The sequence below is a fragment of the Mobula birostris genome, chromosome 19 (genome assembly GCF_030028105.1).
Source record: "Mobula birostris isolate sMobBir1 chromosome 19, sMobBir1.hap1, whole genome shotgun sequence".
NCBI lineage: Eukaryota > Metazoa > Chordata > Chondrichthyes > Myliobatiformes > Myliobatidae > Mobula > Mobula birostris.
In genome coordinates, this window is record NC_092388.1 from 47,159,225 (window position 1) to 47,173,152 (window position 13,928).

General features: G+C 41.3%; 1 protein-coding gene across 2 annotated transcripts in view; it reads left to right on the plus strand.

Annotated features, from left to right (window-relative positions):
- Positions 1-3,208: 3,208 nt before the first annotated feature.
- Positions 3,209-13,928, plus strand: part of LOC140212582 (doublecortin domain-containing protein 2-like) — a 207,694-nt gene continuing 196,974 nt past the window's right edge. For both annotated transcript variants that reach the window (XM_072283558.1, XM_072283559.1), the window contains exons 1-2: positions 3,209-3,661; positions 11,120-11,171. In XM_072283558.1, coding sequence (XP_072139659.1) covers positions 3,375-3,661; positions 11,120-11,171 — 339 coding nt within the window. In that variant the 5' untranslated portion in view covers positions 3,209-3,374. The remainder of the gene's footprint in view (positions 3,662-11,119; positions 11,172-13,928) is intronic.

The following is a 13,928-nucleotide window of genomic DNA, read 5'->3' on the forward strand; positions in this document are numbered from 1 at the left end:
ATCTGGACTGGGGTACTATCAGCTGAAGGAGAACAGAATGAACAGGAGAAGATGGGTCTTGGAACCATATTTGGAACAATCTGTCTGGGTGACATGCAAAACAAAGTTTTTCCTCAGTATCTCAGCACATGTGACAATAATGAAACAATTACCAATTGTATTCACTGTGCTTTCTACTGGTTTTGATGTTTGCAGTAATAAGGTGGGATGTCCACAGTTACTGGCATGAGATTCTGATCTCTCCTAGGTGATCGACTTGTGAACAGCTCCTTTTATGTAACAGCTATCAAAGGTCTCAAAAATGATCACAATAACTCAATAGAATGAACAACACAGCCCTGCTCATGCTGCCTTTTCTGCTTTACTTGAGCCTCCTCCTTTCTTTCAAATTTAAATTTAAATGTATAATAATAAATCTATAGTTTCCTTCTTGCTCTTATTCATATATGGTGTGCAATATCTTTCTTTCATTATTAATCTTTTTATTGATTTAGAGAGAACATATAAACAGACAAGGGGAGAATTATCTCAAATATATATATATCAGGAACAATATAAACAAAAGATGAAATAGATATTATCATAATCATACATAGTAATAAGCAAATATACAATGTATAATAAAAAAGACAACTAATTCTCCTCTTATCAATTCATAAAGAGAGGGGGAAAAAACTTTAAATTCAAAGTGAAAGGAAAAAAAACTCTACTACACTAAAAAAAAGGGGGGACTGGGCAGTCCATTCGGAGGATACAACCAAGAAAAAAGGAAAGACTTTCTGATCAAATCTAAAACTTCAAAAAAAAAATTGGAAGAGTAATAAATCAAATCAAATGAAAATATAGAATAAAAGGTCACCATATTTGCTCAAATTAAAGGTTGTATCAAATGTCTGACTTATTTTCTCTAAACTTAAACAGGACATAATGGAGGAAAGCCAAAAAAAAAAGTAGGTGGATTAGAATCCTTCCACTTCAATAAAATGGCTCTCCTAGCCAATAAAGTCAAAAAGGCTATCATATGTTGAGCGGAAACAGGAATGTTTCCTGCTTCCGATGGGATAATCCCAAAAATTGCCTTAAGTAAATTAGGTTGTAAATCCAGATCCAAGACTTTTGATAGCATTTTAAAAACATCTCTCCAAAATCTATGTGGTCTAAACTTCTCTCTAAAAGTTATCTAGCTTTATACAAGACCAAAATATATGGGTTAAAGTGGCCTACCCAATATCAGGCCTGTGTGAGCTGAGCCGCATCCAGACTGTGTGAACAGCTGATGTCAGGATAGGCATGGCCTGCCTCTGGAGGTAATGAGTGTAATTTCAATTTTTTTTTAGCCCTAGTAGCCCAATTGGCACACCAATGAAGGGAAGAGGGAGACTGGGATTCAGCTGGCAGAGATCATGCATGTGTCAATCATTCATATACCTTGAACCCAAGAGGAAAAATCTACTTTTAGTAGTCTAGTTTACTTCCACTCCAACATTTTTGACCATCCTGTCCGCTTGTGTCTTTTTGTACCTCACTCTTAATATTCTTATTTATAAGGGATATGACACTTCCTTTTCCACCCTTTTGACGAGTACCACTTCCAGCTGGCAACTCATAGATCGGGACAGGATAGAAAGGCTAGTCATACGAAGAATGTTTGATGGCTCTGGGCCTGTATTTGCTGTGATTCAGAAGAATGAAGGGTGACCTCATTGAAATCTGTCAAATGGTGAAAGGCCTTGATAGAGTGGATGTTGACAGGATGTTTCCCATGGTGGAGGAGTCTAAGATCAGAGGACACAGCCACAGAATAGAGGGGCATTCTTTTCGAACAGAGATGAGGAGGAATTTCTTTAGCCAGAGAGTGAAGGATCTATGGAATTCTTCGCTACAGGCAGCTGTGAAGCCTGAGTCTTTATGTAATTTAAGGCAGAGGCTGATCGATTCTTGATTGGTCAGGGCATGAAGGAATATGGGGAGAAGGCAGGAGATTGGGGCTGAGAGGAAAATTGGATCAGCCATGATGAAATGGGCCAAATGGCCTAATTCTGCCCCTACTTCTTATGGTAGAATAAGCAACGTCTGCAAGTTCTTCCAGGTCAGGAGCCGGAGTATCAAAACCCTAATTACACCATTGGCTCTGGTGGGCGGTCACAGCCGATAACCGTTCTCTGAAACAGATCCTCAATAATAGTTTATCCGTGATGGAGAGAGGGATATTGGGGTCAACGTTCATAGCTCCCTCAAAGTGGCCTCACAAGCAGATAGGTTGGTAAAAGAGTGATATGGCATACTTGCCTTCATTGGTCTGGATATTGAGTTAGAAAGTAAGGAAATCACATTGGCCCTGCATAAAACTGGTAAGGCCACACTGGGAGTATTGTGTGCAGTTCCATTCGCCCAGTGAAGGAGGTTGTGAAAGCTCTAGAGCACTGGAGAAGAGGTTTGCAGGATGCTGCCCGAATTAGAGACAAGCATCTCTGAGGAGAGGTTGGACAATCTTGTTTTTTTTTCTGGGGTTTTGGAGGCTGAGGAGAAATGCACAAGGATAGGTGGCTTAGTGTCATTTGGCATATTGCTCAGTAGGAACACCGTGCACTAAAGAGCCTTTTCCTGCACTGTACTGTTGTAGGATTTCTGCCAAAAGAGATGAGATTGTGGACAGAGGAAAAGATTCCTGGCTCTCTTCACAAGATTCCTTGGAAAAGGATAAAATCCCTATTCGCCGATGGAGGTTCCTCCCCTGGAAATGGCGAAGTATTTGTAATGGCACTGAGAATCTTAAACCCATTTGTCCAGAGCACATAGCTTAAGTGAGGAGTGCTCTGTCCCCAGATTATCCACTCACCTCCTGACACAGCCACCCAGGTCTCGATAGCCATTCCTGAACCCAGTGAACTAGCGGGGTAGGAATCACCCTGGGTCAACCCTTACAATGCAATCGACCTTGGTGCAGTCCATTTCTCATAAACTAGTGGTCAACTTTTCCACTGGAACTCGAGAACAGTGTGTAAATTGCAGGCTGCCCTTCCGTCCTTCCCCGAACCCCGGGACCAGCTGGCACAAGGGCCGACGTGAAGGGAAGAGGCAGGGCGTCCAGTGCACCCAAAAGAGGCCTGGCCGAGGGAGGAGCGGCCAGATTTCTAAATTCACATGGGCCGACCTCCATTGCGTTGCCTAGGAGACGTTAGAACGCACATACTCTGTTTCCCCGGACACCGCGGCGAGTTACAGTTCAAGTCGCCGCCAGCAGTCAATACAGTTACGGTGAGGCACTTCCACAGTGCCAGAACCATTTAGGAGCGCTCCCTATCCAAATGTAACAGTCATTTCACTCCAATCGCCGTCAAATAGAAAAGTTTCTATATATTTTTTTTCTGGCTATGGCAACGACCAAGCCGAGTTTTCTGGCGCAGCCGACTGTGAAGAGCGTGCGGGTTTACCGCAATGGGGACCCGTTCTTCGCCGGCAGAAAATTCGTGATCAACCAGCGGCATATCTCAACGTTTGAAGCCTTCCTGAAGGAAGTGACCAACGGGCTGGAGCCACCGTTCGGGGCTGTCCGGAACATCTACACGCCGCAGCAGGGTCACCGCATCTACCACCTGGAGGAGCTGGACAGCGGCAAGCAGTACGTGGCGGGAGGCAAGGAGAAGTTCAAGAAACTCGAGTAAGTGAGTGAGCGGCGGCAAATCGCCAGCAATCGATCATAATAAGGGCACACTTATTTAATAGAAGTGGAAATAAGCATTGGCCTATATAGCTATAAGAAGTATTCAAAGTAAATGAAAATAAATAACTAGATGGTGGAAGTCGATATTTTATTATTGATTCTGAGCCTGGTATATTTGTCCAATATTGTGTTAATAGTCATTGAGAATCACTATATTATGTGTGTACATACATCTATGCATGTGCGTGTTTACATACAAACGCAAAATGTGTACTATTAATGGGCAATACTTGGGGATGTTTAATTATTGCAAAGACTTTTCAAAGTATTTCGTATGTTAAACTTGATAAGTGCCTGCTGTTTTTCTTATTGATGCTGTTTTTCTTCCTTGTTGCTCTGTTGAGCAGAGAAAAATCTGCACGGATGAACAAACTCGAGATTCTCAATTTCCAGAGTGTCGAAAGAGCGATTTGTGCCCCGTGACCTTGAAATATGTTGTTCACCAATTATCATCTGTAGTAATTATTTACTGTCAAGGATCGGGGTCAAGTACGCTCAATCAATTTGTCTAAAAAGAAGTTTTCGACTTCATTGCTGGCAAAATGGATGGGTTTAGTCAAAATCGGCAGCTTTCAAAGGGCGTTTCAGCATTCGGAAAGCTTAGTGAAGTGTGTCCATTGCGGTACAACAGTGATAAACATTTCCCCCTTCCTTTCCAGTCCTGATGAAGGACCTCGGCCCGAAACGTCGACTGTTTATTAATTTCCATTGATGCTTCCTCACCTGCTGAGATGCTCCAGATTTAGATCTTGATCTAGATTTCCAGCTTCTGCAGAATCTCTTGTGTTAATAATAAGCACATGTTGTTTATGTTGAAACTAAATTAATCAACAAGTTGGACAAAACTTTGTAACGAATAGAAAAAAAATGAAAGTTCAACGTTGGAAACATTATTTTTATGTTGCATACCCTGGTAGGAATTTAGTGATAATTTGATTTATTTCTTTCCAATCATTTCAGTTTTACTAATTAAATTATATAACTTGCAAGAAGTAAATATTATTATTATCCACAAAAGTAAAGTCCAATTAAGATATTTGTTTTCACGACCTATAAATGTGCTATAAGACAGAATCAGCCTTAATACCACCAACATATATCTTGAAATTTGTTGTCTATGCAGCAGCATTACGTTGCAATACATAATAATAGAAAAAATGTGAATTAACAACAAATATGTGTATATATATTAAATGGTCAAATAAATATTTCATCATTTAAATATATTATTTGTTATTTCAGGAAGTTCTGTCCTTGAAATAAAGATGTATTTTTTTCGAAAATGCCAATGGTTCTAAAGCTGTTTAAATGTCACAATATTCAGGTTAATTTAAAAATTCTGCCTTCCCACAGTAACCTTGCCACCCTTTATCTTTACAAAATATATCAAAATGAATTTGAGTAAAAGACTGCTTTTTTTCTTCCCTGTAAGTATCTTATGTTGACTGTGACTAGTGGCATACAACACTGGTTGGTGCTTAGGCACAATCCATGTCGATGATTAGCCTGAGAGGACTCAGTGAAACATCTCCAAGTTTGTTAAAGGGAGAAAATTAAGCGGGAGTGTGAATGCTCGACATCAAGTACAATGCTAAAAAATGTGAGGTTATCTGAAAGAACACCAGAAAACAGGAGCCAGAGCTGATGTTAAGCCTGCTGCCCCTTTCAATATCATCATTGCTTGTCTCAACTTTCTCTGTGTCAATTCCCCAAACTCTCAATTCCTCCATCTCTTAAATATTGTTCTTTCTCCACCTTAAATCTATATGATCCTTGAAGCTCCTGTGCCCTTGAGGGTAGAGAATTCCAGAGATGCACTACTCTCTGATACCAGAAATTTCTACTCACCATAAATGGCCAGCTGCTAGTGAAATCATTCCAATATCTGCCCCATGAAGACCTCTTAGGATTTTATGTGTTTAAATAAGGTCACCCCTCATTCTTTTTTAACTCCAAGGACTCAGACCAAATGGTCTAGCCTCTCCAGCTAGCACAACCCTCTCATCCCAGGAATTAGATCACTTTGGACTGCCTCCAGTGGGAAAATAAAGTGCCGAAATGCTGAGAGAATGGGAAGTGGTGATGTTCAAATTTACTGTACATGAGTGATTGAAAACTAAGCGCAGGTGCAGTGCTGGAAGGCTCTGGTTGGTATGCTGGCCATTATTGCAAATGGATTTGAGAACTGGAGTAAAGATGTTATACTACATTTATATAGGTTCCTAGTGATACCAGAGCTGGAGTATTGTGAACAACTTTTATCTCCTTATCTATTGTGAGAGTGAGCAAAGATTCACCTGACTGATTTCTGGTATACCAGCTTCAGTACATGAGTATTTGTATAGATTCTCTAGAGTTTAGTAGAATGAGAGATAACCCCAGTGCAATTGACAGCAATTTCAGAAAGCTTGAAAGGATAGATGCTTGTCGTGGATGAGGAGATTATAACGAGATATTATAGACTCAAAGTAAGGTGTGGGCTATTTAGGAGTGAAGTATGAAGTTCATCTCCCAGGGGCTGAAGAATCTTTGAGAATCTCCACTTGGAAGAACTATGGAATCTAATCATTGCATTCAAGTGTGATATTGATAGTTTTCTGAGCATTAGAGGAGTCAAGAGATGTGGGGATAGGGCAGAATTTGGCACTGAGGCTGAAACCTATCAATGGATTTGTTGACAGGCAGACCAAACCCAGGGACTGAATGGACTTCAGCAGCTCCTACTTCTGATGGTCTTGTGTAACATACTGAAGTTAATTTCTTTTGTGAAAACTTGTTGATTGTTGCATGACTTTTGTATGCCAGCTATATTTGATGCGATGTGGTTTTGGTCTTGTATCAATGCAAGCAGCTGTGCAATTTGGATGTGAACTCATTAAAGCCACTCAGGCCCAAAGTTTCGTTACATATACGTTACATCAGTAGATAGCTGGCCACTGATGTAGTGGCATCCGCACCAGACTTTGAGGCGAGTGGTCCTGGATTCAAATCTGGCCAGCTCCTTGCACACTTTCCATCTGTGCTGGGTTAAGCATCAAACAACTTGGCCTCATTTAAAGAAGACCCAGGAAAATGCAAAAGAAAAGGCAAGGTTACTGCCTGATGTGCCACAAGGTGCAGAGAGGAACAACAATGTCAAGTAATAAAGAATAAAGCCCTATGGAACTGCTGCAGAAGTTTAAACCATTTTTCCTCTTCCTAGTATGGATAAATACTGATTTTCCCTGGGACCATTAAAGTGTATTTAGCTATGTAACACTTGCTTTGCCAAGTGGCATGATCTCGAGGTGATAACCCCCTGCCCAGCCAAACCTTAGCACTGTGGTTTGGGTGGATGCTGTGTGTTGTGTCCCCGGTGTAACATCAGTACCCCGAAATAACATTCAGTCCACAATGTGCAGTTGAACAATTAAGATTTTATATTTTTTAGAGAAACGAAAGAAAAGGAACACAAATAAAAGGCGCCAATAATCTCATAAAAATGTCCAGTGCACAAATGTTGGAGTTCATGGATTCTCTTTCGCTGATCCTCCTCCGCTCGTTGTTGACCCCTGGGCTCCCGCCCCGAGCCCAGGCCCAGTGGGTCCGGCAACCATCTCCTCAAGCCATCTCTTCTCTCTTCATCCTCTTCGCGCCTTCTCCCCGAATAACGCGCAATCTAACAGCTTTCACACAGACAGAAAGAATAACATCCATCCCAATTGGTTAACAAATGAATACAAATCCCGTTATCACTAATTATAATCCAAACATACTGCTATAGAGAACCACTGTCTCAGCGGTTAACAGTACAGAGAAGCCATTTTATTCACCTGAGTAGTAACATAAAAGAAGAAACCCTTACAGCTATTATAGTGTATAACTTGAGAGCAATGGCTGAGGAATCCTTTCTTCTGTGACAGAAGATTTATGGTTCAAGGCCCACATCAGAAGGCTGAACACTAAACTTGAGATTGACTACTCCACTACCAGAGCCCTGTTTGCACCCTCTGGTGAAGGTAAAAGATTCCATAGCACCTTTGAGTAAAAGGGCAATGAGCTATTTCCATGGTTCTGGCCAATAATTAACTCTCTTTCAACGTTCTGTAAAAGGAGTTCAGATTATCTGGCTCATTATTTCATTGCTGTTCATAGAAACTTAATGTGTTCAATTCTACATTGCTCTCCCACTGCTATTATATGAGTTCTGGATTTGCTGTTCAGCACTTTAGAATGTCCTAGGAAATACATGAAGGATGCAACATAAATGCAGGTCTTATTTATTTTCTTTAGCCAGCAACCTGGAATTGGTTGTAATGCTCTCAAATGAATCAGTGTATCAACAGTCAAGAGAAACTTCCCTTGCCAAACTATTCAGCCCAGTTTACTTGTTAAAGGGATAACCTCACCAACCTATGTCCTTTTCTCCCACTCATCACTACCCACTCACTCCCACTTCTCCCCCCCCGACTCATGAGCGAAGTGGCAAAAACTGCACCCTCCACGTACGTCCCCTCAGAATGCCCTCCTCCTCTCCTTCTCACAACACATATTCCACTCTCCCCTTCTACCCCTCCTCACAGTCCCCCACCCTGCTCTCATGACTATACCCCTTCCCACATGAAACCATCACAGTGGGCTTCACAGCTGAACAGGTGAGAAGACAGCTGAAACATCTCAACCCAAGCAAGGCTGCAGGACCGGATGGTGTCAGTACCAGGGTGCTCAAAGCCTGTGCCCCTCAGCTATGTGGAGTACTTTGCCATGTATTCAACCTGAGCCTGAGGCTCCGGAGGGTTCCTGTACTGTGGAAGATATCCTGCCTCGTCCCTGTGCCGCGCCCCAGCGGCCTCAATGACTACAGACCGGTGGCATTGACCTCCCACATCGTGAAGACCCTGGAGAGACTTGTTCTGGAGCTGTTCCGGCCTATGGTCAGGCCACACTTAGATCCCCTCCAGTTTGCCTACCAGCCCCAACTAGGAGTAGAGGTTGCCATTGTCTACCTGCTGAACTGTGTCTATGCCCACCTGGACAAGCCAGCGAGCCCTGTGAGGGTCATGTTTTTTGACTTCTCCAGTGTGTTCAACACCATCCGCCCTGCTCTGCTGGGGGAGAAGCTGACAGCGATGCAGGTGGATGCTTCCCTGGTGTCATGGATTCTTGATTACCTTACTGGCAGACCACAGTACGTGTGCTTGCAACACTGTGTGTCCGACAGAGTGATCAGCAGCACTGGGGCTCCACAGGGGACTGCCCTGTCTCCCTTTCTCTTCACCATTTACATCTCAGACTTCAACTACTGCACAGAGTCTTGTCATCTTCAGAAGTTTTCTGATGACTCTGCCATAGTTGGATGCATCAGCAAGGGAGATGAGGCTGAGTACAAGGCTACGTTAGGAAACTTTGTCACATGGTGTGAGCAGAATTATCTGCAGCTTAATGTGAAAAAGACTAAGGAGCTGGTGGTAGACTTGAGGAGAGCTAAGGTACCGGTGACCCCTGTTTCCATCCAGGGGGTCAGTGTGGACATGGTGGAGGATTACAAATACTTGGGGATATGAATTGACAATAAATTGGACTGGTCAAAGAACACTGAGGCTGTCTACAAGAAGGGTCAGAGCCATCTCTATTTCCTGAGGAGACTGAGGTCCTTTAACATCTGCCGGACGATGCTGAGGATGTTCTACAAGTCTGTGGTGGCCAGTGCTATCATGTTTGCTGTGTGTGCTGGGGCAGTAGGCTGAGGGTAGCAGACACCAACAGAATCAACAAACTCATTCGTAAGGCCAGTGATGTTGTGGGGATGGAACTGGACTCTCTGACGGTGATGTCTGAAAAGAGGATGCTGTCCAAGTTGCATGCCATCTTGGACAATGTCTCCCATCCACTACATAATGTACTGGGTGGTCACAGGAGTACATTCAGTCAGAGACTCATTCCACCGAGATGCAACACAGAGCATCATAGGAAGTCATTCCTGCCTGTGGCCATCAAACTTTACAACTCCTCCCTTGGAGGGTCAGACACCCTGAGCCAATAGGCTGGTCCTGGACTTATTTCCTGGCATAATTTGCATATTACTATTTAACTATTTATGGGTTTATTACTATTTATTATTTATGGTGCAAATGTAACGAAAACCAGTTTCCCCCAGGATCAATAAAGTATGACTATGACTATGACTATGACAAACAGGTCTCTTGTCATTATGACCTTATTGACCTTGTAGCGAGACATTGCAAGCTCACTAGTAACAACACTGTTCTGTCCACTCTCTGCCACTTTCATTCCCTCCTGCTGCCCCTTTATAAGTATTATTGTCCACGATCATAATGTGTCCTATCCATCACACCACAGGGTAATATTTCACTTTTCTCCAAGTCAGCATTGAGCGAGATGTCTTCCCTCCGCCCTGTTCACATCTACATCTAAACCTTGCCATCCATTGGACTACTTAATTCCCAGAGTGTAAACAAGACCAGTTCTGACATCTACCCGTTTTACCTTTCAACCGCACTTCTTTCAAATCTGCTCCCACGTTACTTACAATTGCATGAATGAGCTATTGTAACAAGTACAAGAAGCACCTTCCCTTTAATGTTGAGACTATTTGCTTGAGACTTCTGTACTTCTCCAACATCCCCACCTCCATCACTCTCTTCCTTTGCTCCTGATTCTTGTGTTTAAATCACAATATTTCTCTTTCCCTTTCTTCTCCAGCTCAGTAACTCCTATTGCATAGTTCATTACTCACTCTACATTCCCTTGCCCTATTATTTGTGGTTGTACTTTCAAATCTGTCCCCCCTAAACTTTATGCTCTAAGTCTCTAACCCTCCACGTTCTTAAAAGGCAGCTTTGACCAAACCTTGCTTATTGCCCCATCTAACTGCCCTGCTTTAGTTTACTATTAATTTGTTTCTTATTACGTCCCTGTGAAGCTGTGTTAAACGTTAAAGTTTAGGTCAAAGATACAACATAAAAAAATTACTTTGTTAGTTCTACATAGGAAGAAAGGAAACAGAAATAGTAATAGGGCATTACTTACCTGCTGATCAGTAATCTCGGCACCATTTTCCTGACTAACCCCTTAATATACAAAGCTTTGAATATGCTCGACTATGAAGCATCTATTTCTCTTTTGGGCAGCGAATTCCAAAGGCTGACCTTTTATTTTAAGGGGTTGTGACCTGTGGTTCTACATGTCCCAGCTTGTGGTCACATCACAAAATGTCTTCCACATAGTTCGTCAAGGCACCTTTGTGATTTATCTATCCAGCATTGCAGAAACAGAGGATTGACAAATGTGGCTCTACTTTCACTCTGACATCACTGTACTTCATTTTATTTTAAAACTGCATTTACTCACTGATTTAAAAACAAAATGAGTAACCACAAATGTTCTTCTTTGCAGTTACAACCAGATAGGAATAAAGAAGACAAAGCCATTGCTGAAAGATGCCCCGGTAGGTACTAAAATGTGTTGCTGCTTACAATTGTTATATTTCAAAGTTTAAATCATAAATACATATTGATATTCAATATATTAAAAATCCTTTCTGGGCACCTCAGCCACTCTGGAAGAGTTTAGAAGAGGTGCTGTTCAGTTTCACCAGAGACATGTCAATGCTTAAAGGACTAACTTATGAAGCCGAAGTTATTAAGTTCCAAATATCTAGCCTTTATTTTCATGAGCCTAGACGATTGAGTGAAGATCTAACTGATATATTTGAAAAATGAAAGGATTTAATAAGTTACAAGAGAATAACTATTTCCATTAGTGGAACAATGTAGTTTTATCTCAAGTTTAAAGCTGTTGGTCACAAAGGGCTTCACATTTGATCTGGTTTGCAAGATTTCAGTGCTGATACTGCTTAAAATGACAAACAATTCCATTCCTTGCCAGGTGGTAGGTGAAGCCAAGATGATCTTCACGCAGTCAAGCAGACAATAGCCCAAGTATTTGAAGGAAATTGCGAAGTATCTCCACTAGCCCCCACAATATGAAACATAAGTGATGCAAATGTGTGAAGCTAATGGTGGTATATTTGTTCTGAATTTATATGCTCTGCCAAAGTCAAAGTCAAAGTTGATTCTTCATGAAGGCCAAAATACTTAAGAATGTTACAGCACGCAAATCTATTCTGGGATGATTCAATGTCTTTCTGGATTCTTGCCAGATCTAGCAGTACTGACAACACAGTATCAACTTAAGTAGAATGGAAGTATTGAGATAAAAGACAGAATGACGTATCAGTGCATTGGCCTTCACTAAATTGATGACGTTTTGATGAAGGATAAATACCCAAAGTTTCAGAAAATAACTTCATGCAATTATATTCAAACAATTATAACATAGAAGGATTTTGGATTTCCCAGAATGTTACTCAAAAAGGCAAGTCCTTGGTTATACAAGAAGTTAAGACAGTGGTTGGAGGATTTTCCAAGATGTATTTTGTGACGAGAGTCCTTGACAAGGATGGCTTGGACCCAAATGCTGGAGTATCTGAGGCTGGGATCATGCATGGTCTCGAGAAACTGAGCACAAAACAGACGCTAGCTGAAATCACTGGTAGGCTTACGATTGAGCACTGAACCTATATTCAGACCTTCCTTAAATACTCAATACTTGGCATCCAAAACATAATTATCAATTAACGGCAATGTCCTAAACCCTTAGAAAGGCCGCGCCAGCTATCTGTACTTCGGAGAGTTAGAGTATTTAAATCTCAGTTGGGAGCGCCTCATAACATATTTAGTTTAATCCATATTTGACTGTTGCGCATCATACCTCTTCAGTTGTAAGTTATCGGTACACGTCTATACATATAAATGTGAGCCAAACGATTCCAAGAAGACTGCATATGGACACTAAAGATAGCAAATGGTTAACCAAATATTTGGTTCAAAGTATCTTATTTGGTTGATTATGAATTACAAAGATACCAGGTAATACAAGGGGTGATTGATAAGTTCGTGGCCTAAGGTAGGAGTCAATTTTAGAGAACCTAGCACATTTATTTTTCAACATAGTCCCCTCCTACATTTACACACTTAGTCCAACGGTCGTGGAGCATACGGATCCCTTCTTTGTAGAAGTTGGCATCTTGGACCTCCAGAAAGTGGTCCACAGCAGGGGTGATTGATAAGTTCGTGTCCTAAAGTAGAAGGAGATGAGTTATTAACTTCAAACTTTCTGCATAATCACTCAAAGAGTTGAACTGCACGTGCATATAATGAGAGTTGTATAACTCATCTCCTTCTACCTTATTGCCACAAACTTATCAATCACCCCTGCTGTGGACCACTTTCTAGAGGTCCAAGATATCGACTTCCACAAAGAAAGGATCCGTATGCTCCACGACCGCTGGACTAAGTGTGTAAATGTAGGAGGGGACTATGTTGAAAAAACAAATGTGCTAGGTTTTCTAAAATTGACTCCTTCTACGTTAGGCCACAAACTTATCAATCACCCCTCGTAAGCTGTATAAATAGACCTTATAGGTTGGAGCAGAGACTATTGATGTGATCAACTTTAACCTGTATTAAAATAAACATGTTTCTTTGAAGAATGGGTAACAAGTTTCATTAGCAAGTGCATATGGAAAGACAGTAACATTTCATCATAGAGTCACATTTAGGAAAATAATTAAAATTCAATAATGATGGAAGTTGTATAAAATATTCTGTTAAATATTTAAATGAGATAGGAGAAATGGATTGGTGAATCTGTTTCTAATGAAAGGATATTAAGAGTAATTGAAAGGCTCAACTGTAGCACACAAAAAATACTAAGGTTGAGCCACACACATAAAAGTTGCTGGTGAACGCAAGAGATTTGCTAGCTCTTCTTTCAGTTAATCCTGATGAAGGGTCTCGGCCCGAAACGTCGACTGTACCTCTTCCTAGAGATGCTGCCTGGCCTGCTGCGTTCACCAGCAACCTTTATGTGTGTTGCTTGAAATTCCAGCATCTGCAGATTTTCTCGTGCTTAGGTTGAGCCCGTTAGATGGGAGCCTGTGATGTCAATAATTCAACATTGTTACTAACCACCAGGACACAAGAAATGAAAGAATGTGAAATTAATTCTGAAAATATCAAATAGAAATTCTATTTGAAGTATTTTGATTAAGAAAATTAAGTTGCGTGGAACAGCTGCCAACCAGATTGACAGATGAAAACCAACTCTTTTTCCGAAATCCTGTGGGAAATATTTTGCTATC